Here is a 26,708-nt window from a genome sequence, read left to right as displayed (position 1 = left end):
TTCTTAATGCTGTTTTTTAGGTCGAAGTTTCTTTTATGTTGAAGTTTCCAAGCTTTGCAAAGTCAAATCAGTTTGCCTTGTAAGGCAGTTGTCGTTTGCCTAGAACAGATAGCGCAAAAAATTTTTAGTTAGCCCAGTAACGCATTTTTGATTGGAGTAGAGCTAAGCTGATGCACAAAAATATTGAATTTGCCTGGCAAGGCAGATGTGGTTAGAAGACAGGCCATCCTCTTTTTCTTTCTCCGTTTAGCGTCGTCCGACTGACCCAAATTTTTGGCATTTTCAAAAAAAAAAAGTAACGACGTAGTTAAATCATTTTTCACTTGAAATAATTCTTTTAATCTGAAAAATGAGCATAGTAACAGCATAGAGAAAAACAGGAATAAAGACATGAACATTTTTTACAGTATATTGAGCATTTTGTTAATCCAAATATGTGAATGTTAACTTTTAACGTCGTCCTGGGGTACCAGGGCCTCCTCTTCCGAGACTTCTTGTGAGTTTTTTTTTTAGTTTTTTTTTTCAATCCGACCGACCGACTCAATATCAGGAAACGCATTCGACGCTAAACGAAACCTTGAATTTGCTCAGTAACGCAATCGCCATTGTTGACGGCACCAAATCTTGAGCTGGGAAATCCATAAAAAGTGCGCAATTTCGTCTTTTTAGGGCCGACCGTTTTTGACCACTTGAGGGGGAGGGTGTATGGGTAATTTGGTTTGGGTTATAATTTTTGGATAATTATGGGAAACTGTCAACGGATTTTGAAATAGCATGCACGGCGTTATTCGGAAATTATTACATTTTGCGTTATTACATTATGCGTTAGAAAAGTTATTACAATTTGCGTTGAAAGATTATTACATTCTGCGTTGAAAATTTTATTACATTTTGCGTCAATGTTATTACATTTTGCGGCGATTCTTATTACATTTTGCGGCGATTATTACATTTTGCGGCGTAACGCCCGTGCTTTCCTGCTCTTTAATTTTGAATTTCTGAATTAGACATCGGACGTAAGAGATGTGAAATGCACTTTATTTGAGAATTTTTTTTCTACACTGAAAGTTAGACGGATATCTCCCAGTATATGTTGGTGTCTTGAGATTTACGAAATTCATTGAAAGTAGATTGACATTTTTTTTGGCGACTCTGAGACAATACTGAAAGCCGAACCTAATAAATAGCGTACTTAGGAAAGATGTGTATTGTCTCTGGAAGTGAACTCTTGCGACAGCGTGCTAAAGTCTCCATCTATTGATGTCTGTTGAAGTGGATTATTTAAGTCTGTTTTGAATCCATCCCTCAGTTTTGTCTGCTAAGAGATCATACAAAAGAATTAATACTATCGGCCTCGAACGTTAGTAGTAATAATTGTACCAGATGGTCCTATATTATATTGTTGAGATCTTACCTTCCCAATCTGCTCAAAACTCGGACATTCCGCAATGGCATTCAGCTGATTCTGTTCCTTTTCCATCACTGAAATTTTGACAATCTGTTGCATCTTTTCCTCGAGATCTAATCTTCTCCTGACTTCTTCCTCCAGGGAAATCCTCAGGTCTCTGACCTTCTCGCTGAGCCTACTTCGCTCTTCCGCAAGAGATTCCAAACTAATCGTCATCTTACGCTCTTTTTCGTTGAGTTCCTGTTGCAGTTTTTCTTTTGCATTTTCCAGCAGAAACACTTTGGTGACTAGATTGTTCCCTTCCCGCTGGTGCCGTTTCAGATCTTTGGCCGTGGCCTCGAACTCGGTGCGCATATCCAAGAGGTTCCCCTCGGCCTCGGACCTTTCTTTGCTCAATTCATTTTGCAGTTCCCCGTTCACCTTCTCAAGACATGAAAGCTTAGTTTCAAGTATAACACGCTTTTCCTCAAGACAAGCTAGAGCGTCTTGCCGTTCTTCCAGTTTTCTATGCATTGTCCGTATTTTTTCCTCTGATTTTTCAAGGGAATTTTCAAGTTCAGCTTTACGATGTTGAAGTTCAGTGCATAAAGAACTTTCCTCGGCCAACTGCCTATGCAGCCAGGTATTTTCTTCTTTCAAGGCCCTCCTTTCTTTTTCGAAGCTTTCTTGAAGCCGTTGGCATTTTCTTTTCCATCCTTCCATTGCCCTTTTTGTTTCAGCCTTCTCCGTAATCGGTAACAAACCGTCCGCACCAAAACGCTCTTTGAAGGACTCTAACTCTTCATGAAGCTGATTATTTTCGTTAATCAATGCTTCCTCCATCTCCTTACTTCTTTCTAAAGCCCCCTCGTTGTTCTTAATTGTTACCTTCATCTCAGCGTAACGTTCATACAACCTCTCCACCTCGTCGTTTGCGTTAACCTTGTCTTGGATGGAAGCCTCTCTAAGTACGTTGTGCCTTTCTTGGCTAACTTTAAGCTGACCATTAAGGAAGGTTATTCTCTCCTCCGCCTTTTGTAGTTCCTCAAGCAAACCGGCGTCAACCAGATTTCTCAGATACTCGTTATCTTGTCGAATAACACAAAGCTCCTCCATTAATTTAGCGGTCCTTTGTTTCAGGCGATTAATCTCTTCGGAATTGGAATTTTCAATTTCTACTAGGATTTCTTTTAATATAGTACGAACCTCTTCCTTTCCCATGTGAGGTAAAATGAGATCGGAGTTCAAGTTAGTGATCAGTAGGGGTGATTCCGACTGTGCCACACACTTTTCTTTAGATTCAAGGACATTTTGCAACGAAAGTCTTAGCTGCCTTATTTCTCCAAGCGCTGCGTCTTTGAGAGACACTTCATCTTCGAGTTTTTCCTTTAGTGCTGCTGCTTGTCTTTGCAATTCGGTATTTTCCTTCTCATATTGTCCAGAAAATAACTCGCACTTCCTCAACTGCTTGTCCTTCGCCTTTGAAATCTCTAGCAGGCTGTGAATGTCTTTGTTTATGAGGCTATGAGCGCGCTTTGTCCTTCCATAAATGACTTCCAAGATCTTCTTTATTTCCAATGTTTCTCGAACGTTCCTGTTAGCTTCTTCTCGCATGTTTTCGTTTAAATTTTCATAGTTCTGAAGTTGCGCCTTTGCTCTTTGAAGCTCATCAGATAGTGATTCTACGTCCTGTTCGAGCTCTTCTTTATCGCGTTGAACAGTCATCAAAATATTTCGCAATCGCTGTTCTCGCTCTGTTATTTCTGTTTTCTCAAGGATGTCGCACCTGGGGCTCTTTTCAAAATTTGAAGAAGAGGAACTCAAGTGTTTACTAATAGCCTTGGGAATAAGCTTCCGCTTTCCGAAACCTTTAAGCTTCCCACTTTTCTTCTGGCTTTGTAAACAGGACTCACTCGTAGATGCAAATGTATCACTTGTATCTGCTTCTCTTATGCCGGGCAGTTGCGATGAAGTGAACTGCTCGTCAAAGCTTTGGTTGTATTTGCATTCCGTTTGTTTCGGTTCCCACTTATCGTTTGATTTCACTAACAAAACTTCAAGCTCCTTTTTAGCCTTAACCTCATCCAGTAGATTGTCCTTCATTGCTTGAAGCGACGCTTCAAGACGTAGGTTGGACTTCTTTAACGCATTTGAAGTCATTTTACTTTGGTTAACTTCTTTCCTAAGTCTCTTGTTCTCCTCGCAGAATTCATCTACTCTTAGTACGTTTTCTTGCAAATCCCTGACGGCCTTTTCCAACGTGGAACGAAGAACAGTCCCGACCTCTTCCAGGCGCTCTAGTAATAACCTTTGCTGTTCATCTCGATGTTCTGCTGCTGGTCGGTCCTTGCCTTCTTCAGGAACAGTATCATGTTTAGCTTTCAGTTCAAAAAGCTCCGCTAACGCTTGTTGCAATGAGCACTGTAAATACTGTTCCGTTTCCTTGGAATTTTTGAGGTTCTTTTTGTCCACTTGTCTCTCTTGCTCATTTGCCTGAATTGCCATTTCCAGGCATTTTACTTTCTCAAACAAAGCGGCACTAGTTGCTTCATGAGAGAACGCTTCGTGCTTCTCTATTTGAACCTCTTCGTAAAGCTCTCTAGCGACGAGATATAGTTTCTCTTCCCTCTTTTTCCCTTGCTCTATCGACTCCTTAAGAGACTTCTCTCTTTCCAGAACAGCGTTACTTTCCAATTCTGATGTCTGTAAGGCCTCTTTAAGTAGATTACAGTATTCCTGTAGATCGTTTTTGCCACGACTCACCTTTTCTAATGTTTCACGCAAGTCTCGAATCTCTTCTTGTAAGCCCAATTCTTCACTTTCGTGTTTTCGTTTGTGTGCATCAAGATCGTTTTCTTTACTTCGCAACAGTTTTTCCAGGATCTCGTCCGGGCATTTAGTGCCCATTCCAGCGTCGTAGTCTTCAATGTTTATTTGCTTTTCTCTTTTTTCTTTCTCTTGAAGTTGCTCTTTAAGTATCTCAATTTCAATATCCTTGTCTTCAATAATTTTGTTCATCGAAAGCCTGAGTTCCTCCCATCTTGCACATTTTATTTCAAGTTCTTTTGAAATTTCCCCTACTTCTTGTCTTAATTTTGCCACAAGACCTTTCAATTCGCTCAGTTTATCTTCATATGAAACGCTTAGTCGCTTCAGATCTTGATTTTCTTCCAAAGTAGCCTTATACCTGGAAAGAAGGCTTTCAATCCTCTCAAGAGATCCTTCTGTTACCTCTGTTTTTGGATCCCCGTTTGTCCAAGGCCCATGGATTTCCTCGTCTTTCTCTTCATGAAGAGAGAAATTGACCCAAATCCGTTGGATCCTACCTTCAGTTACGCAAAGAGCTTCTTGGACTTCTTCCAAATGCCTCAACTGCCGAGCATTCTGTTCGTTTAAATCCACTACCTTTGATTTTTCTTTACAGTATGCCCGGTAAATATCCCTTAGAAGACTTTTTGAGTCTTTTCGTACGAACGTTGTTTTATCATGGAATTTAAAGTCAGCATCAGTGATTTTGTGCCAAAGGTCCTCAATGCTCAATGTTACGGTTTTCATCTCTCCTTGAAGGCAATTGTCCTGTTCTCTCAAAGTCATGGCCTTGAATTCTTCAGAAAGATCGTCTTGCTCACCATCTGCTCTGTCGCTATATTTTTCAGAACTGCTTGAATAGTAACTTGCATTTTCTGAAATTGGACTAGATAACATATCAGCGGAGCAACGCCTTGTTTTGTTTTGATCATGAGCTGGCGTTCCATCAGCTATTTGATCCATCAATCCAAGAGTCACCGTTCTCAAAGATTCATTGGTACACTCGAGTGGCAATTTATGCTCTGCATTTGCAGCATGTTCTTTCGCTACTGACAGTTTATGTTCCAGCTGAAAAACCTGTTCTTGTAACATTTCATTTTGATTTGTCAAAAGCTGAACCTGAATCTCAAGCTGCTGTGAATGCGCTTTCTCCTGCTTCAAGCTGTCAAGCAAGCGTTTCTCGTTCTCTACGGAAGACTCTCGTTGGTTGTGGAGCTCCGTTTCTTTAGCCCATAGTTTTTGGAGCGTATTTTGAATGTCTGATTCGAGTTCCTCTTTCTCAGCTGTGATCTCCTCTACTTCTTTTATCTTCTCCTCTACCATCTTCTGTAGCCTGGTGATATTATATTCACATGTATTTATTTTGGACTGCAGATTAGCTTCCTTGGTTCTTTCTGCCAGGTAATTGTCCGGCGTTTCTCTGAAATCTTCGTTAAGAGTTTCCTGTCAAGGAAAACCACATAATTATGCTTTTTCATAGCATTAATATTACTGATGTAAAGTATATATGAAATAAAATTTATTTTTCATTTTTGAACTGCGGTTGTAGATAAAAGTGAAGAATGATCATCGCAGTAAATTTTCCAAATTTTCCATCATCGCAGTAAATTTCTATAAACTTATTATATTCAACTCAGGCCTTGCAGACACCCGTTATAACGGACACCTCAATAATAAGGACAGCAGCTAAATCCCAGGCAAAAATAAATTATAGATGTTTGAGTGAAATAAACTCTCGCTATTACGGACTCTCGCTAATGAGGACACTAACTCAAGGTCCCAACAGCGTCCGCTATAAAGGAGTTGACTGTAATTACAAAATTAATTTCGAGTACGTAAAACTCAATGAACTATTTGCGCATCTATTATCACCCTTAAATGGATCAAGAAGTTCATACTTTTATTAAATGCTGACGCATTTATTAACGCAGTTTTGCTGGTTTAGTCCTAAAGATAGTTTTACTGCGCTTTTAAAAAAACACGCGAACTCTGAAGTTCAAAAGCCGCCCTCACAATTGCGGTTTTCGCTGCCGTCAAAATAAGAAAATTACGATCAGAGGCAAAGAACCTTGAAACACAGAAAAACACAAAACGGATCGAGATCTACCAGTCATAATTCACAAACCATGACCTTTTGAATCCGTTGTAGTAGAACGCCGCCACATCGTCTCTCCTTTTATTGCCGCCATTTTCTTCATTTGTTGACTCCGCCTCGCTTTGGCCCACTGAATCGTGAAAGCGAGTCTTAACGGAAGTCAACCGGCAACTGTTTCCGTATGGTCGGTATACAGTCAACACCATTTATAGCGGACACTGTAGGGACCTTGAGTTAGTGTCCTCATTAGCGAGAGTTTATTTCACTTAAACATCTTTTTGCCTGGGATTTATATTTTAGCTGCTGTCCTTATTATTGGGAAAAAGGAAAAAAGACTGTGAACCCTGTTAAAATGACAGAAAGTCATCGTTATCATCATTAGTTAGATTTTTCGAGACTTCTCTTTTTCATAATTTATGAAATGTGTTTTACGTCAATTAGCATCGATCAGTAGAAAGATCTTCCTGCGCGATTTACGTCACGAAATGCAAAAATCTGACTGTCTTCAAAAATGATAAAATTGCATAATTTGGTCAGGAACAGGAAAGCTGTATCGAGCAAAAAGTTTTTGTCTTTGTTGTAATCCCGGGGGGGGGGATACTTCCCAATTTGGCTTAAATGGGTATGAACCGCTGAATAGGGTATGGTTTTTGGGATTCCGGGTCTTAAACAGGGTATACAATTTCACTAGTCAGAGTCTTCAACATGGTGTAAACTTTGGCGGTGCATTTGGTACCAACAATTTGTTTACGGAAATCTTATTGGATGATATCAGTTTTACAAAACGAACGAAACGAATCATGGTCATGGGAAAAGGTCTCTTGTCTTTACATTAACAGGGTAGCGAGACGGACGGTTTTTTTTTTCGTAAACAGGATCAGAACAAAATTTCTTTTGTTCTTGATTTGCAAGTCAAGTCTTTTGCTACATCAAATGTTAACAGACAGTGCAGCATTAATGTATCAGAAGTTGCTCGAGATAACTTCGGATGAACTGAGACAGTTGTAACGGTCGTTGTCCGACTGACTAATAATCTTATTTTCTTCCAGAGATGTTGCTACTACCGAAACAGGAAGACCGCGAATTCAAGGACACGCGTGACAGTTGATTTTGTCGCTAGGTGTTAACGACTTAGGTCACGTGGCTTTGTTTGTCAAACCGAACTAGGTAAACTCACGTGGTCGATCAGGTTGTTTCTTATTGCTGGCTTCGTTGTTCGCCCCAGAGTTTATATATAGCGCTAGAAGGCTGAAACCGAAAGAACTTTCATCGATCGACTTTCCACGAACGAAAATTTCTCCCTTTTGGTTGACATAGAACACCATTACTCGACTTGGCCTATCTAATCTTTGGCCAACCAAACGCTCAGGAATGTGATCGCGTGAGTTCACCTCTTTGGTTTGACAAACAAAGCCATGTGACTCGAATCGTTAACGTCTGGCGCCAAAGTCGTCTTTCTGAATTCGCGATCTACGTGTTTCGGTAGTAAGTGGCAGGAGCCGATTACTGTAAGTGGACATAAGGACGCAGTATTGAAAAACTAAAATTTTACGCTCTTGTTTGTAGGTGAAAAAAGGATAAATGGGGAACAGTATATTGACCCACCTCGAACAGTAGAAAAAGAGTGCCACCTTCAGAAGAGCCCTAAATCCGGCCCTCATTACATGCACTGTCGCTCTTGGGGTTTTAGATTATTTACACTTCACTTTTTCTTAGAAGATTTCGATCTTTCCAATACATTAGCCATATTTGAAGCCTTTGAAGTTAACAGTACGCACCTGGAGGTGGTCCGAGTCATTGTTGGCAATCTCCGTTGGTGAAGTATGCTCCTGTTGTTCTTGATCATCCAACTCATTTTTCTCTCCGTGTTCATTCTTTTCATTAGGAGAGTTATAAGGTTTAATGAAACAATCATAAGTGTTCAAATCATCTGCTATGGCTTTCACAAGCTCCAGCACTTCTTCTTCATCATCCTCGTCAAATAACACTTGCGCACTTTCTTCCTCCACCGATGAAGTATCGTCCATTGTCACATTAAACTAAATTGTAAAGATAACAATTTGAGTGATTACTCTGAAGGAAGAATTATTGAAAACTACAAAATTGTATTTTTTGTCAAATTTACCTCCTTCCTGAATTTTCTAGGGCGACTCTATATTTCAATAATGTATATTCAAGAATATTATTCTAAAATACAGAAGACAGACCAGTTTGTAGCCTGCGAAAACATCCGTTTCTCCTCGCTCTTCGTCGATGGGGACGTTTCGCGCGAAACGTCCCCGGCGGTGAAGAGCGAGGAGAAGCGGATGTTTTCGCAGGCTAACCAGGTTGATAATATAACTGTTTTAACCGCCACTTCAAACGGAGAAATGGAAAAGGTGAATGAATTAAATTTTCTTTCCCAGATACCTATTAAAAGCGGCCACAAAACTAGCTTGCAAAACCGCGGTTTTGAGGCGGGTGAAGGCAATAACTTCAATCTTACAGCCGGGAATATATATTTCTTTTGGCAGTAACGCCTACTCTGCAGGCTACCGGAAACACGACTAAACATAGTGGTAAGAAGAACAAACTTTTTTCGTTTAATTTTAAGCTAAGGCTCGTTTCATAAACTTTATGAAAACCTTGTTTTTTCAGGAGTGAGAGTAGTGTGACATTTGCAATTGACCTTGTTTTCTAGTGAAACACCTGATTGAAACAGTAATCTCTTTTTTTCAAGAGTAAAAAATATGTCTTTGGCTGTTAACGTAGAACTCGAACTCGTAGCCTCACTGTTGAGTAAAATACGGCCAAGTGAAAACAAGTGAAAGCATTATTTCAGAATAAAATGTAAACTCTTACCTAAGCTTGTTTGCACGTGAGGCGTTCGAAATCAAGTTATGATTTTTCGTCTTTCACTTGTGACGTATTTTCCCCGTTTGGCGTCCCAGTCTCCCATCAGGAACTTTTGAACGAGCGGCAGTCTTTCGGCGCCAAACTCAAAATGGCGACCTCGTGTAAACAACTCTTCGCCAATAATATATGTAAAAATGACTTAAATTTGTCGAAAGTGAAAGTATGGAAAAAGAAAAAGAAAATTATTAATACGCATGACTGGATTAAAACTGAAGCAAGTCCAAGGATGCAGGAAAAAACTATTTTGTGGAGGAATATTGTTGGCGAATAAGTGAGACGTGGCACAAGCCGAAAGTTATCATCTGAAAATATGCAAATTTCAATTTACCTTTGAATTTACGTTCTTGTGTTCACTCAACTATAGCCAAGCAACAGGACAGTTCCGGGAAAAGCTGGCGCTCGTACAGTACGCGATGCTGCCTCTAAAGGAAGAAAATGGCGTATGAGCAAGGGACTGCCTCGTTGTTTTCTCTGGGCGTTTTACTGATCCAAATCTATGCTTCTGACAGCCAAAGTGTTGTACGTTCAAAAGGTGTAAAACTTGGACATCAAAACGGTACATCTAGAGGTAAGATTAAGTCTCATATCGACGGTTTGCAAACCTTTTAGATTTGCTTGAACAGTAAGCTCAAATATAAGAAAATCACGGAATGATTATCGTTTCTTGTAAACACTTGAAGTTGAATCATAATCAGTTCGCTCGATATGAACTCCTCAAAGTTTGTTCGATCAGATTGAATCAAGCAGTGTTTACAACGTAAACGATTAAGCTGATTTCGTCCCCCATGGCTTGGCTTAAATTTTTTTCAAGTTGTTTCATGTTGTTCTATAAGCAAAATGGTTTATTTTTATCTAAATTTAATAGCTATAGTCTATGATTTTAAAAATTAATTTCACCATTCACACTTAATAATAGTGAAGGTGTTTTGATCTTAACCACTGTTTATTGTTCCCATTGTTTATAGCAGGAATTCCAAAAATAAAAGGAACATTTTCATAATTAACAGTGTGCTAATGGTTGTCTTTACACTAGGCTGTTTAACCAAAAATGCATGTGTGAAGGCCTAAGTAAAATCTCAAGTATTCTTACTTTGCATCTGATTAAAGTCGGAAAGTTGAAATGATTCAAGAAAGCTTCGAGTGAGTTGAAAACCATCCTTAAAACTGACTTAGCGAACTTGTGGTTTCTAAACTTTGAGAAAGGTGAAGCATGTCAATCAATCGTAAGTATGTTGCGTGGGAAAACATGCTTAAGTAAACCTGAAGTAAAAATGATAGGTTGTGTGTGAAGCCTTTTTTCACTTGAAGAATTTAAAATTTACCTGTCTTGAATTATTTCTTAGCTTATTTAGGCTCTAGTGTAAGGACTACCAATATTTCGTTTTTTGACTTGTCATTAAGAGAGCAATTAAAATTAAGCTATCCCTGCTTTAGTTACAAAAATGTTCAAACAAAACAATCGTTGAGTTTTTTTGGACAAAAGGGAATGTCCAAAAGTTTGTGCGTCTGAGCAAGTTAAAGCCACACAGTCTGATTGTTTCACTGTCGGACAATTTTCAGCATGTGGATGTTCGGGTACTACAAGGGGGGAATTAATGTTAAATTTACAAACAAGCAAACTTTTAGGTTTTTTTCAGAAAAATAAAAATAAAAAACTGTCAAAATCAGTGACTGTGTACGGGGAGTAGTTTTTTTTATATTGTGAAGTTACTTTATAGGACTTGATCACCAGTACTAGTTCAGTTCTTTTAAAAATAATATTAGGTGTTTCTAGTTTGATTTAGTCTGATTCTCTTGTCATATAAAATTATGCACCATCAATTCCAACTGTGCCCATCGCCCGCAGGCTCTACTGTGGGGCATTTTCCAGCCTTGTGGGTCCCGGACATGGGGCATCCGCCAATTTTGCGTGGCTCAGGGGTTGGATATTTGCCAACAAACCCCCCCCGCCAACTGAGCTTTTGACACACACGTTTTCTTATCAAAAAATAACTTAACATGGAGGGTTTTAATGAAAACACAATTAGGTTGGCAGATTGGCTCATCTGTTAAAGATAGGAAAAAACCTGTTTTTAATTAATAAAGGTATGTTCTCTCAGTTTTATGCTTGCATTTCTTCATTGCTTATCAAGCAAGAACTTACAAAGCAAATCTTGGACCTATCGAAGTGAATCAACGCATGTTTTTCATTATATTGAATAAAATTTCTGTTGATCTAGGATTTGAATAAAATTTGGTGGTTATGATTACATGCAACTATGATATTTGGAGAGTTTCCTTTCATATTATTCAACTATTTAGAACAGATAACTTTATTGGCACACTGGTAATTTTAATGTCAATTGATTTACACTAATGGACTATTTAAAACCAGACGAATAACAACAAGATAAGAATCATGAAGTGGAGTCGTCGCGCGTCAACTCTTAATTAGAGTAGTGCGATTATAAGGGCACACCTTAACTGAAACGAATAATCACACATAAAAATGCTTAAGTGGCATTACTTGACTGTCATTGACCGTTATCCCCACCGCGGGGCATTTGGCAGCTCAAGTATCCCCACACCATCATTGTATTTATGACTCCTAATTGATGTTGTTTCAGGAGTGCACTTGATCACATCGAGTGATGTTACAGTAAGAGTGGGTGAACAACTCCACCTAAACTGTACTGTAGTTGGAGCTGATAATTCTTCTAAATATCAATTATCATGGTATCATGGTAAACAGAAACTAGGAGAAAATGTGATAGCAAAGCTGAGAAACAACACAGTTCAAGTTAATATTGATCCTGTTGACTGGAACAACAATGGAACTTATCTTTGTAAAGAAACTGCTAACAGTGGTCTTCAGCCCAGAAGTGTTGTAGTCAGGGTTGGCGGTAGGTCTTCTTCAAATTGTGCATTGACATATTTTCCATTTATCTGAAGATGTGTTTTGAGCTCTCTGCCTCTGCCCTTGTGGTATGCATGCATGCAAAAGAATTGCTGCTCCCTAATTTTTTTAGAACTCAGAGGTTTAGCTCACCTTTAAACAACCCTATTTTTCAGCATTCTTGTTTTATTTTTTAGCTTATTTTAATGAAACTCAGGAAAACATGACCAACAGAAAAATAATTTATGGAATATAGTTTTGTTGCAAGGAAAAAGCCAATCACACGAGTAAACAAAACCATGAACAGCAAGGCAAATTAATTTGTGGTTTTTAGGTTTGCTCATGCATCCTGAACTTTATTGTGATAAATTCACTGCATGATTAAGTCCTGATAGAAATTTATACAGCGTAACACAGTTTTCTAAGTTTGACAGAAACAGTGATTTTGTTACCCCTGCATCCGGCATTCACGTAACCCCAAAGCATGGTGCAAAGAAAATCAGTCCTTTGGGTAAGCTGTAGCCAGAATGACCTAGTCCAAGTGTCATGTTGACTAGCCAAGAAACATTTTTGACACACAGGGTGAATAATAATCAGTATTCATTAATTAATTACATCATTTATATAGAGAGAAAAATTCAGAAAAGAATTCTGAGTACTAGATGGGAATTGAACCCTTCCAGACACTTTAGTCAGATGCTCTACAATTACATCATTAGTTAATTTATTTAATCATTAATGCTTTATTAATTCCTGGTAGTAAGCTATGATTTTAAATAGAATTTGGAGCCTTAGGATCCTTTCTTCTCAGGTATTTTTAATAATAAATAATTGTTCTTACCTGAAGATTGTGCATATCACACAACATCTATTCTGACATGAAATGTACTGTTACAATAAGCCATTTTGAGTTCCCTTGCGCCTCTGTATCAAAACAAGGTTAAGAGCTCAGCCTTTGATATGGAAATCATTTTTTGTTCTCGTGCAAATAAAACTCATTTTCAAAAGAAAGGTTGTGCACTTGGCCTTGTTTTGAAAGTGAGGGTTTTTGGAACTTGCAAGCTATCTAGTGGCCTATTGTTTTGATACTCGTTTTTGCAGATTTCATTTCCTCAGATTAGCTTGAAAAAAGTTTTTACATTTATTAGGAATTTTATTTAATACTCGAGCAATTTAAATTCCCCAATAAAACTTCGCCTGTTGGGCAAGTAAAGATAAATACAAAATTCACTAGCCCAATGGCAAAATACCAGGGATGTCACTTCAAGTTGTTGAGAGGTAAATACGTAGGTTGGGAATAAAACAACTAGGGGTTTCTTTTGGTTCTATTTTTCTTTTATTTTCCCATGCAAGTAGCGGGGGATCCACATTCATAGCAGCCGGGGGAAATCCCCGGCCGTGCCTCTTAATGACAGCCCTGAAAATCCACTACACCAGGCTATTGGGCAGAATGTCATTGACCAGCCTGAGGATGGTATCCTGTTTACCCGACTCTAAATCAGCGAATATAAAATATAATATTGTAACAAAATCACTGAAAATGAACATTATTAATAACGTTTACTAATTAATAATACCACATTTATTTCCTTTAGAGAAAAATAATTTTAACGTACGATTGCTGCTCTGGTATTTGCAAATTGTGAGGTATTTTTGAAAAGCAATTTTACTGAAACTTGACATGATACATGTATGTCTGAAACTTGCTGTTGGCTGGTTTCTTTTAGATATTCCCAGTTCACCTCAAAATGTGTGGATAAATAATGTTGAATTCGAACCAAGAATTCACTGGACAGCTCCAAAACACCCAGGAGGATTGCCACTTAGTTATGTTGTCAAAGAACCATTGCTGTGCAAGAATGATACCAGATCAGATAACCCTCACTGCAGTCTATGTCAAAAACATCTTATTTTGGGTACAGATGTAAATACATTTATGTGCACACTGAATGGATTTTCTCCTCTGGAGGGTATTGTCTATGAAGCCATTGTTGAAGTTAAAAATGCCCTGGGTTTCAACACAAGCAGTCCTGTTGAATTCAAAGCCAACAAGTATGAAATATTTTTAAGTGAGTACACTTACAACCAGTTACTTAATATTATCAGTAATATTATTTATATGTACGTGCCATGCTATTTTGTAGCTTCACTGGGAAAAGACTTGCCCACTGGGGATAGCCATGAACTGGACTCCCTGAACTGTAACTCCCTTGCAGGCTGGTCCCCCACTCCCACTAATGTTATTATGCATTCAAAATATTTCTTCATTTCTGATTGGCGCAAATCATGCCCAGCTTGTGTAGACATTAAGTGATATCCAGGGTAATATCATGACACCAATGGTCGTGCAGGCTATCGCCAGTAAATAGCACAAAAACCTGGTGAAGAGGTTGTGTTGAGCGGCTCAGTTGTTTTGGTAGAGCTGGAGAAAAAACAAAGAATTTCCCACAGTCTGTCAAGACGAAATAGCTGAACTACTACCCAAGAATGTAGCAAGAACAACAACAATTAATACAACTTGACAGATGACAACCAGGGCCAGCTGTTACGATGATTTTGAGTGGCTGGGTAAATAAAACAAGCGGTGGGGAATCAGACAGCTCAGCTAGGGATTTCTTTTGGTTTTATTCTTCTTCAATTTTCCTTTGAAAGTAGCCAGACACCACGTTCATAGTCGCCAAGGGAAATCCCTGGCCCTTGCCTCTTATAACAGCCCTGAACAACTGCTACATGTATTTGAAGAAAATCTGCTGTACTAAACATCTCCTTTTATCCTGAATTTGCTGAGATTCAGGCAAATGAAGATATGAGCTAATAAATCATGTAAGCCTTTTGTTAAAGAAGGTACACCATCATTTTGAATGACTAATAAAAGATTATTCTATGCAGATTTTGTATGATACCGTAAAATTCCGAAAATATTTTTCAAAGGTCCATTTTGGGGGGCTTATATTTAGTGGGGCTTAACTATGGAAGGAAGTTTGCGTTTCGAAATTGATTAGGCTATAGATAGCCTTATAGTTGGAAGTAAATTTAGCGTTTTTGCTTTGTTTTACTTTGTATTTGAGGGCAATTTTCCAAGTGCAAGCCCCCTGCAGCTGGGGGCTTATATTTGGAGGGGCGATTTAACGGAGATGTTCTTGCATTACCGGTTTGGGGGGCTTATATTTGGAGGGGCTTATTTTCGGAATTTTACGGTATATGAAGAACTATGTACAATCTTGAAGGGAGTTATCCTCCTCGATCTGCATAATTCTTCAGATCATACTCAGTCTTATTCAATAATAGCTAAATATCTATTCTCATTTCATCTCAGCTACTCCACAACCTGCTAAAGCCTTTACTGCTAAGGAAGTACAGCCAGCTACAACAGTGAAACTGTCATGGAAGGATCCCAGAGAGTTAAATTTCTTTGTGGTTCAATATACCATTCTGTACCATGAGGATGGAGATAAGCAGAACAAGGTCAGTGTTCTTCAGAAGCTCGGGCAGCAGGCCAAAATTGGGGTATAGTTGCTATGGAAGGACTAGCTATAACTTCCAAAAGGGTTTTTTAAGAGGGTAATATAATAATCATGATATTTGTTTCTCTGAACACTTTTTTTCAATGTAAAGGAACGTAAAAGAGGGAATGTAGGTAGGTGAAGGTACCATCTAAATGGCTAAAATTATTTCTGATCGCTCAAAACGCACTTGGGACCCCCGAAATAAAAATCTCCCCAGGTGTAGGGGACAACCCTCCAGCAAAACCTTACCAAATGTAAATCTAAGCCATGCGAAAGGCTTTCCACTCCTTTTGATCCAATCTATTGCCACCAACTGTATTTTTTTCTCCCTCTACTCTACATTTTCTGGAGAACCCTGCAAGGTTAAGCTTTGCTTATATGTTCAATAGCATATCTCTGTTCCTTCAAAGTGATTGAGTTAAAAAATCTCTTGCCCTGGAAAATTAAATGGAACTGTGCAGATTATACTTGGTGTGGTCTATGACTTAAAGGTTTCGTAGAACAATGTTCTTTATGGTCAAGTGAAGGGAAACTTTATCAGTATAGATCTGCACAAACACATGATTTACTATTTTTTCCCTCTCCCTTCGCATCTGTAGCCCAGTCAAAAGCCTGGCTAGCCTTGCCAAGCTTGGCCAGGCTGGGCGTTAAAGGCTTTTGGCCTGACTTACCAGGAAAAAGTAGCAACCTAATGGCCACTTAAGGCTGGCTTTCCTGGCCATGTTAGTTTAAATGGCAGGGCCAAGGCCATAATGGGCCACAACCTGGCTTAGTTAGTTCTTTTAGTAGTGATACTACTAATATACCAAAAAAAAAAATTATAGTAATGTGGTTCATCTGAAATAAATCCCTTATCAATGACATTCGAGAGAGGATCCAGGGGGCTACGACACTTGGCAGCTATATGGATGGTCACACTATTTATTTATTGCTTAAAGGCAACTGAGAGCATCTATGTCCAGAAATTAAGGTTCTCGAAGATAGATTTTATTGAATATTCACTTTTTAGAGAAAAGGGGGCTGCACAACTCCCTGACAGCCTCCTCTAAGTTCGTCCATAGCATTTGGAAGTGCTGGGTTTTGAGTGGAGAGGAGGGAAAAACTGCATGGAGAACGAGGAAAAAAATCCACTCACAGCAAGAACAAGGAACCACTAATGAACTCAACCTGTATACATGTATGTCCTGTTGTCTCTGCCTGTGAACCTAGCCCACATTTGTGGAAGAAATCTAAGTGCTCTTTAGGCAACACTGTTACTTTAGTTATGGTTGAAATATTAACTAAATATCTAAAACTTCACAAAATAATATGTGGTATAATTATATAAATTTACTGTTGCAGAGCTTAATTTTACATTCACCAAAAGTCTCTGTCCTGATACATGGTCTGTTTGGATTTACGCGTTACTACTTCTACTTGCTAGTGCAATATGGGAACACAACTACATTTGGAACCTACAGTAAAGCTGCTGTGCAAACTGTTATGACCAGCATATTAGGTGAGTGAAGTTGTAAGTTTGGCCACAAATGGCTCGGACAATGTGCTTCTCATCCCAGTTCACTTGGTAAAATGAACAGAAATAATAATAATAATAATAGTAATAATAATAATAATAATAATAATAATAATAATAATAATAATAATAACAATAATAACAATAACAAAGTAAGTAAACTAATAAAATAACCTCGAAAGAGGTTGAGCAAAATATAAAAGAGCTTGTAGGAGACAAGTGTGGATCAGTTATGCACCAAATGCAAAAGGCAATCCTGTCTAGTTCATTACATATTGTTCAAGCTGAGCGCTTCGATATCTACAGGAATTTTGGACACCTATTTTAACAGATACTTAATCTTGCACATTATCGAAATTTTATTGACATACCTTAGACGTTCTCATTATTTAATGGACTGCAGCTATATGAACAATGATTTTTAACTTATGAACATTTTTATTTTATAATTAAGACGTTCAGAAAGCTTGTTTAATTTTTTTTATGACACTTTTATCAAATCATTTCTACCCAGTTTTTTTTTTTGCACTAATTATTGTGTAATTCTTACTACAAATTTTGGTCAATGCTGCAGCTGGTTACGGTTTGCCACCCAGCTTAAGCTTTAATTTTTTTACTTTGGGCATCCAGACGTTTGTGCTGCCATAATAATAATATATATTTTTGGAATAATAAAAGTAATTTTATTTAACTTTCAAAATATGTACATAATTTACAGAAAAATTTGAAGTAAGAATTAAGTACTATATAACATTCAGAATTATATAAATTATAAAAATACAATCATTGTGTCGATAACAATTTCCCAAATACATTCCCTGCATCTCAGATGGGATCATTATCTCTTGCACACAGTCCAGTGCTGTTAAAATTGAGTCATGACAAAAGAAAATTAATATTAATAGTAATGATAACAACAACAACAACAACAACAACAGCAAATAAGCTTGTTGCTTGTCCTCTGCTGCCTTCCTACTGTTGGTCGATTGGTTCAAGAGAATTATGTTTGACCTCCTTGACTAAACTATAGAGTGCAGACTCAACCCACCCTTTGGACCATTTAAGCCACTGTAATGTTACTTATGTCACTCTCATCCCCACTAACTGTGAACAAGGATGAAAGGCTGGTGACAGTCTGTCAAGTCTTGCCTAGCCTGTGTACAGCTGACCCCTCCCCTCAGAAAAAGTCGGCGGACAGCTAGTCTTACTGCACATTAATGCAGTTTCCCTATCTCCAGTAGAAAGTGTGTCACTGATAAAACAATAAATGTATGAGCTGCTTTCAGTTGCTGGATCATAATTAATTAAAATAAAACAAACTTAAATACAGAGTACAGTAGTCTTTTGCAAAATGTAAATTGCTTGACCTTCTTCTGAACGTCTACATTTGGCTATTAGCTTCCCTGTGCATGCAGCCCCGTATTTACCCGTGTATAATGCGCACTTTTTTTCCCTGAAATCGACCTTCAAATTTACGATGCGTATTATACACGGATTCCATTGTTTGGCCAAGATGATGCGTATTATACACGGATTCCATTGTTTGGTCAAGAAAACAAAAGAAGACAAAAACTTTGCAGTAATTGGTGTTTAATAAACGCAGTAAAGTAAACTACCAATGAACTGTTTTCAATTTCGATCCATGAATAAATTAAAATGCCTATTTAAGAAACAGCTGATCGAGAAAAACAACATGTGAGATTGTCACTATAGCGATCATGGCTACGAAACTTACCACTGTCAAACGTCAAAGTTACACTGTGTCCGACAAGTTAAGAATAATCCAGTTTGCAGAGCAACATGGCAATCGTGCTGCCGAGCGTGAGTTTGGTGTTTCCGAGAGTAATGTCAGACTCTGGCGAAAAAGTAAAGAAAACCTCGAGAAGATGCCTCGACTGAAGCGTGCTAACCGCGGAAAGAAAGCTGGCCTGAGTTGGAGGTCGATCTGCTGGCTTGGATTACCGAGAAAAGAAATAACGGTCTTGCCATTCTGCCATCCATTGTGCGACTGAAAGCCCTCGAACTAGCCAAGAACGAGAAGTACGGAATTCCTGAAGGAAGTTTCAAAGCTGGCAATCACTGGTGTCAGCGCTTCATGAAGAGGAACGGTCTGTCACTTCGACAGAAAACAACATTAGCACAACGTCTGCCAGATGATTACGAGGAGAAGATAGTCCGATTTCATCGCTACATCATTGATCGCCGTAAAGAACACAACTTCCCACTGCATCTCATCGCTAACATGGACGAAACTCCATTGACCTTCGACATGCCACCGAATCGTACTGTAAACAACACCGGCGAGAAAACCATCAAAATACGTACCACGGGGAATGAGAAGAATCGAGTAACAGTTGTGTTGGCGTGCTGCGGCGATGGATCAAAACTGAAACCGATGTTAATCTTCAAGAGGAAAACCATCCCTAAGATCAACAACAAGCATGGAGTCGTTGTTTCAGCCCAACAGAAAGGATGGATGGATTCAGAGCAGATGAAAGTGTGGATCGAAAAAGTATGGCGTGCACGGATCGGTGGCCTGGGGAGAAGAAAGAGCTTGCTTGTTTACGACTCGTTTGAAGCTCACGTGACAGATACTGTGAAAGCGTCCTTCAAACGCGAGAACACTGAACTTGCTGTTATTCCTGGCGGGTTAACCTCCCTTCTCCAACCGCTCGATGTATCTTTAAACAAACCGTTTAAAGATGGAGTCCGAAAGCAGTGGATGCAGTGGATGGCTGACGGAATTCACGAATTTACCGCCACTGGACGACAAAAGAAGGCTTCGGAGGAACTGATCTGTTCGTGGATTTCGCAAGCGTGGAATGCCATTCCATCAGAAATGATCGCTGCCTCTTTTCTGAAGTGTGGCATCACAAACAATTTGGATGGATCAGAAGATGAACTGGTTTACAATTCAACCGAGAACACTCATGAACTTGATGATTCAAGCATCGAAAACCTATTAGAATCAGACTCTGAGTCCGAATTTGAAGGTTTCGCTGTTTAGGAATGCCTTGTTTAAAGACACTGAACATTTTACTTGAATCGAATGCAATATAGTAATGATACTCAAGCTACCAGTAGAGCTGTGAGGAGAAATATCGGTACTGTTTATGAATTGCTGTTATTTATGAATTTAAGTATACTAGGTAATAGGGACTTCAAGTTACAAGATTTGTAAAACGTTTGACATTTATTACATAGAAAGGCGTGTAAATAGGTGCTCGGTGCATGCGATATTTGTAGTTTAAGTAAGTAAGTAAGTAAGTAAACATGTAAACATGTCATTAATGAACTCCCAGCTCTTGTTAATTAAATGGAAACATGGAAGTTTTAATTCTTGGCGTTTATCTTGAAATCTTTTTTTTTAGAATAACGTGGTCAAAAATTAGGGTGCGTATTATACACGGGCGCGCATTATACACGGGTAAATACGGTATTATTTTTGTGGGAATCCCACAAGGCTCCAGCCTGGTGAAAGTGGTGAAGTTTATCTTATTCAAGAAGAGCATTATATGTAATAATGTGTACATTTTAGCTCCAAGTCGTCATGCAACAATTATAAACTGCAGTCAATGGAGGAACGCTAGCAGTGATCCACGCATGATAGTCACATGGCAGGTAAGAAAAGTACTGCGATTGTATCCCACCTACATTACCCTGGAGATGCTTCGCGGTTTTGGCCTTAAGGGAGACTTGACTGAAACCGGAAATCGCCCATGAATAGTCTGTGGCACCCGGGGTACACCTATATAGACCTTTTTATCGATACGGCGGCCATATTAAATTTATTAGATTTAGGGAGTATTACAAGATGCTCAGGGGGCACTCGCTCAGTATTTACGCGCGCTTTTCTGGTAAAAGGGGAACTTTAATTTATATTTCTCGGGAAAAAAGCGATCATTATTATATCCAAACACGGCGCAACGATCTTTTTTTGCCATTACAATCTTTTTTTAGGAAAACTTAAAGAAAAATTAGCCCGAAAAGCGCGCGTAAATACTTATGCGAGTACTTCGAATCGTGCTCATGCCCTCTAGGCATCCCATAACACTCCTTAAATCAATTAATTCAATATGGCCGCCGTATCGGTAAAAAGGTCTATTGACATGACTTCTGGTCTTAGTTAAACTATTCATGATGTCTCTGTGATTGGTCAGTGTGGTTTTATCAGTTAGACTGTACGAACCCAAGTCTAAACCAAAATTATCTTTCCTTTTTCTTCAATTTTGCAACTACAAATGTCTGTAAAGACAGTATGAAAAAAAACCCATCATCAAAGTGTAGTTCAGTTATTTCTAAAGACCTTTGTAATAAGCTTTTAATTTGTATGCTTACTTCAATGAAAATACGTTGAGGCCCGTAAAATCCTTTCTCATGCGCCTATTTTGTGCAGCAATAAATAGGTTTTCTGGATCCGTTTTGCAAAATATCTTATCTTGGTTTTCATGGCCTGCCCACTTCGCTCTTGGGCCAGAATTAAAACTGCATCTGTAAAATGGGCTACGGACTTGAAACTATCATCGCATTTAAATACGCAACTTATGCAGCTGCGAAAAGAAAGCCTGAAAATTCAGGCTTGCCGGGATTCAAACCCTGAACTCTTCGATACCTGTACAGCGCTTTAACCAACTAAGTTAGCAAGCCAAATGGGAGCTGGTCATTATATTGGATGGTAATAATTATACCCGGGAAGCTAGGATGAAGATGAAATGATGAATATAAACCAATTTCATTTAGTAAAATCCGACTAGTGGTCTATTATTAATGCTGCGTTCTGATTGGCTGAGCTACTACTAGGCTATATGTCATAGCCCACTAGTAGCAAAAAGCGCCGGCTTTGAAAACCAGAAACAATGGCTTAAAGTCTAGCTTTAACGAGCTAAAGTTGTTTTGTCTCGATATTTTTGACCAACTAGTTGGATTTTACTAAAACAATTATTCCTCTCGCCCTCATGGCCTCTGAGTCAATAGCCCATTCGGCCTCAGAGCCCATTCTGGCTCGAGGAATAATCGCTAAATATTCATCGTTTCAAGAGACACTTAGCTTGCATTCTTTCACAGAAGAGTTTTTTTAAAAACCAGTTTCCACGCTCCAAATATTGGAATGGTCCTTTGAAGTACACGAACATCAGCTACCGCTGTCAAAGAGGTTCTCGTAAAACAGAAAGAAAAGTTTCACTGACTAATTCAACTGTTCGAAGTGTGGCTTTACCTGGCATACAAGCAACCGATAAATGCTATGTTTGGATGAGGATTTGTAATGGACCACAGCTCTGCAGTGCCATCAGTAATATCTGTGTTAAGCCGGGAAAACTAGAAGGTGAATCATTGAATGGACGTCACATAACTATAGATGAGTTGTTTAAGATAGCACGCTCTATTATATAAAACTCTATCACTAATTCTTGACGTGTATTTTTTCTTAAAGCCATTTGTTGTTCAAATCAATTGTTTAAAGTTCAGCTAAAATGTTACCAACTCAAATGGCCAAATGCAATGAATACGTGAAATATGGAGAGCCTGTTATCACTCAGGTAGCTCCTGTATTTAAGTAGACATACTATAAGTCGACTTGAGTGGAGTCTAGTCGGGTCTACTTTCATACGGTTGGTTAAACAACGTTGTCCATTTAAGTATGATAACAGATAAAAGTGGACTATACGAAGTGCTGTTACTAGCTAACAATAACTATAGGAAGAGTGATACGTGTAGCCAACGTTTTGTTTAACCATAAAATGCAGAAAGGGATTCAGATCTTCTTCAAGAAACAGGGGCACCCAACGACTGTTTTCTGTAAAATATCTGTTCGAAGAAGCAAAAGTTGCCTAGATTTTTCTATAGCTTGAGGAAGGCTAATAATTTCTCGATGACCGTTCCACTCTTGTTCAATTTTCGTGGGATATGTAATAAATTCCCTACGATTTTCTTAAGTTTAATTTGTCGCATCTCAGTCCCCAAGTGAAGCTATTTTTTGTAGAAAAAGGAAACCTAAAATTTTCGGATTAAAAAATGCGATGGAGAGAGGAATCAGAAAAATCCTCACTTTTTTAAAACTTGTATCCACCTTCACATTTTGAGAAAGGTACAAAATTCCGTTCTGCAAAATACTGCAAGTCAAATGTTAACTTGCGAGAGCACTGCCCAAAAAATTTAGTTTGAATAGTTAGATGATTTTGTTCACGCGTGCTTTTTTGACGCTCTTTCAAATTAATTTTGTTACTGTAACCCCCAGCCCTAGGCCTGGGTTGGTCAAACGTTGGATATCACTATCCACCGGATATATAAATCATTACCCAAGGGATGAGTATTAGTGGAACTAATGGCGTTATCCACCTGGTAAACAAATGGGACCAGGATTTCAATTTTGGACATCGGCGATCCCTTATTCCTGTCATTTTATGGCAATTTTGCTCCTCTTTTTGTAGAAAAAAAGCTGTTGGCCTCGCGGGATTCCAAGCGAAGTGTTCCAGAGACAGTGCTCATAAGTTTGGCTGGGGGAGGAGGTGGAATAGTACTGGTTCTCCTTGCCGCCATATGTGTTTGGAGGTGAGAAATGCTTAAGGTAGAGATTGACGGTAGGATGCTACCCGCCAGAAGGTCACGAAATGACTAGGCACATAGATTTAGACTTAGAAGTAGTTATATCTGTTGATCTAAAGGTAGTCAGTTTTTTAACTTGCAAAAAAAAAAACATGAATTAGTCACAATTTCTTACGCCATGCATTGGTACTGGACATCTAGTGGTGCGAATCCAAGAATAAAATATAATAAATGTTCCTTCCAGTAATTTTCCTTTCATTCGTACGTCGTAAAAGCATCTAGGTGTTTGTCAGCTCCTCTACACGCAATTTGAAAATAACTGTGAATTGGTTCTGATCAAAAGCAAATATTTGCTTTTTTGCACGTTATATTTGTAGAAGACGTAAGGAAAGAGAGGTGCAGCCACTGGCAAATATACTGGTAAGCAAGGCAACATCGTCCTCTATGTTATTAAAAACGTACGCTCAAGTTACACCTTTGCACCATATTTATTGTGAAATTAGTAAATTGTGTAATCAAATGATGACGAGTGAATTATTGAGTAGTTTTATTCGTTTTTTGTCCAAATTCGGAAATTATTAACATTTGGACGACACTCAAGGAAAATTATTCCCTTATTTCACTAGTATACCTACTGTACCATTTCTTATTAATATAGTCGGTTACAAATTACTCTCACAAACGTGGGTTTTTGACATGTTTAACGTATCGATCGAGAACTCCACGTACTAAAATGTTTAGAGCTTAAATTTTGACTTAAGTTCATAACTTTCAGAACTTTGTGACCAACTACCTTATAGAATCCTCGTTGATGTGCTCTTTCGTGTTATTACGTTTCCTAAAGCGCCTTTTAGCGCCCTGACGTCTTCATTCATAACATTTTTAAAAAAAACCGTGACGCCACCTTAGGACTTAGACGTACGCAACGTTGCCTTGGCAATTTTGTAATTTCACATGTGAAATTATAAGTTAATCATTTGAAAAGTTTACTGTGGGTGATAAGAGCTGTTATGTTTATTGTTAAAACAGACAAGAAATGCATGTGGAAAGAACTTGAATCAATTCAATTGAGTAACATAGTCAAACATGGCTTTCAAACCTTCATTAAACTCTTTCACCACTCTTGACAGGGTGAAATGTCCCCTGCAGTTCATGGCTATGACGAAATTGATGAACCCTTGGTGGACAACCATTACGAAGTGCCCCTCTCAATGATAAACACCTGACAGCCTAGCAAAGGCAAAGCAGCATTATCGTCTCTGCAAATGTTGATGATAAGACCGCCGTTATCATCTCCTGGGGTTTCCTGAGCTATTGCCAGTTTATAACGGATGTTGTAGATGCCGGGAATTCAGGACCAGTTTTGGCCATGCTCCTGTGATTGCAATTGCACCAAACAAGATCCAGTGGGCTCCCAAAGTCTTTGCCAGCGATCGTATCGTCTATCAGCCTTAAAACTGATGCTAAGCAGACCCCTGGAAATTCAGGGCCAGTTTCGCCAACTGACAACCAGGGAGGACACTGCACCACCATCTAACAAGCTTCAGAAAAGCTTACCCTCGACTGCGCTTTGCATTGCACCAACCAAGAGACATCGGGCTATCACAGACTTGATCTTATCCATCAGTCTCAAAGATATCAAAGCCAGTTTAGGCCTAGTCTGCTACACAGTCGTCACGCAACGCTCCTCCCCCAAAACGGCTCTTCACATTCGAACAACACTCCTTTCCCGCGGTTAGCCAATTAGAACTCATCTCTCATTTTCTGTAAGGTGTTCGCGCCTTGTTTGCGGTACAGTGACTCCTCCAATCACAGCTCCCCATGTTGGGATGATGGTTGGTTGACGACAATAAAAACCGCTGTGTAGCAGACTAGTTTAGGCCAAGACCCAGTTGAAACTGTCAACTTGAGACGTGAGTGCACCAAAAGACTTTGGGTCGGTTATTTAAACGAAGTCTAACTTAGACCGCGGTTTTGCAAATCTTTGGAACCCTGTTCCAGTCTACGCCTTATGCTTTCATGGACCTTTTACGATAAATGGTGTTAAGATAAAAACATTGGGCAAACTGAAAATGGCTAAGAACGCGGTTTTATTTAACACTGGCTAAACTCCATTTAAATAACTGGCCCTTTGGGTTTTGCAGTCTTTGTCGTGCTTCTCGTAATGTTTTAATGGTGCCTGACCCACGACACCTTTGTCGCTGTTTGGTAGTATACTGATCAGTTTCTAAAAACGTGAAACTGCTTAAAAGAGTGGTTCTATTTATGGCAGTTATGTTGTGGTAATTGATCCATATCGTAAGGCTAGATAACAGTTGAACGTTAAAAAAGAGGATTAAAAATACTGTAGAAATGATTTTCCCGTTGAACGTGATTGCCTACTTTATCTACTGAAGCCCTACTGAATAGGATATTCAACTGTACATCTTCTGGGCTACATTTGATGAGCTGCAAATTTACTTTTTCTGAAGATGGAACACTGCGCCTTACCCGAGATTTACTTTTTAGTAATACAGTAAATTTAGATTGGGTAATGAATTCTTTTACTCTTAACACGTCCCACAAACGCTTATAAAATACACCATACTGAATAACGTGAGTGGAGTTCGCGGACGTTTTTGCCAACTTTCTAAACTACGTTGAAAACTCCGATATCACATAGGCGTCAAGGGACTGTGGCGACGAACGACACAAAGATACATTAAAACTGCGACAGTGACGATGGCAAGAGCAGATACAATAAGTAACTGCGGACGGGGACACGACTTTGTCCTCGATACGTGGAGCGAAAGGTTTTGAAATTCAGACTATTAAGGACGTACAAACCACCCTCACCCCTCCCTCAAGGGGGCTCTAAATCAAGGTCCTGTTCCGTGCGCTTTGCAACAGAGGAAGGTAAGAATGTTACTGGTTATACTGTGGTTACGTTGTTCATTTTAGCGAGGTTTTCTGACTGTAGAACTCTGTTATTTGTGGGTTTTGTCGATGTAACATTCAAGGGACCAATAGCCTGTTCCAAGCGTTCAGATAGTGGAGAGCAGTGCGAAGTAAAGAAACCGATGAAAAGTAGAGGGGTTTACTTCGCA

General features: G+C 38.9%; 2 protein-coding genes across 3 annotated transcripts; one reads left to right on the top strand and one right to left on the bottom strand.

The window, feature by feature from the left end:
- Positions 1-1,021: 1,021 nt before the first annotated feature.
- LOC140927152 (uncharacterized) lies at positions 1,022-5,549 on the bottom strand. Of its 2 annotated transcripts, none has more exons than XM_073376803.1 (2): positions 1,415-5,549; positions 1,022-1,318 (listed from the first exon to the last, which is right to left on the bottom strand). In XM_073376803.1, exons 1-2 carry the CDS (start codon positions 5,516-5,518, stop codon positions 1,193-1,195), a joined length of 4,230 nt encoding a protein of 1,409 aa, XP_073232904.1. In that variant the 5' UTR covers positions 5,519-5,549; the 3' UTR covers positions 1,022-1,192. The 2 variants fall into 2 exon arrangements, with proteins under 2 accessions (XP_073232904.1, XP_073232905.1); XM_073376804.1 differs by having other exon boundaries at positions 1,022-1,315.
- A 3,650-nt stretch (positions 5,550-9,199) lies between these two features.
- On the top strand, positions 9,200-26,638 carry LOC140928932 (uncharacterized). The gene is made up of 10 exons (XM_073378735.1): positions 9,200-9,753; positions 11,792-12,067; positions 13,788-14,129; positions 15,377-15,525; positions 16,908-17,064; positions 20,618-20,700; positions 22,165-22,402; positions 23,508-23,628; positions 24,000-24,042; positions 24,753-26,638. The coding sequence occupies exons 1-10, from the start codon at positions 9,621-9,623 to the stop codon at positions 24,846-24,848; spliced, it is 1,638 nt and encodes a 545-aa protein (XP_073234836.1). The 5' UTR covers positions 9,200-9,620; the 3' UTR covers positions 24,849-26,638.
- The last annotated feature ends 70 nt before the right edge of the window (positions 26,639-26,708 follow it).

Source organism: Porites lutea, chromosome 2, assembly GCF_958299795.1.
Source record: "Porites lutea chromosome 2, jaPorLute2.1, whole genome shotgun sequence".
NCBI lineage: Eukaryota > Metazoa > Cnidaria > Anthozoa > Scleractinia > Poritidae > Porites > Porites lutea.
Note: the sequence above shows the minus strand (reverse complement) of the source record. Positions and strands in the feature narration are given on the sequence as shown.

Coding starts and splice junctions, on each gene's coding strand:
- LOC140928932 (XM_073378735.1), top strand. CDS start 9,621: ATGGCGTATGAGCAAGGGACTGCCTCGTTGTTTTCTCTGGGCGTTTTA. Junction 22,403..23,507: donor TAAGCCGGGAAAACTAGAAG/GTGAATCATTGA, acceptor CTCTTTTTGTAG/AAAAAAAGCTGTTGGCCTCG. Junction 23,629..23,999: donor GCCGCCATATGTGTTTGGAG/GTGAGAAATGCT, acceptor TTATATTTGTAG/AAGACGTAAGGAAAGAGAGG.
- LOC140927152 (XM_073376803.1), bottom strand. CDS start 5,518: ATGGTAGAGGAGAAGATAAAAGAAGTAGAGGAGATCACAGCTGAGAAA. Junction 1,319..1,414: donor GTTTTGAGCAGATTGGGAAG/GTAAGATCTCAA, acceptor ATGATCTCTTAG/CAGACAAAACTGAGGGATGG.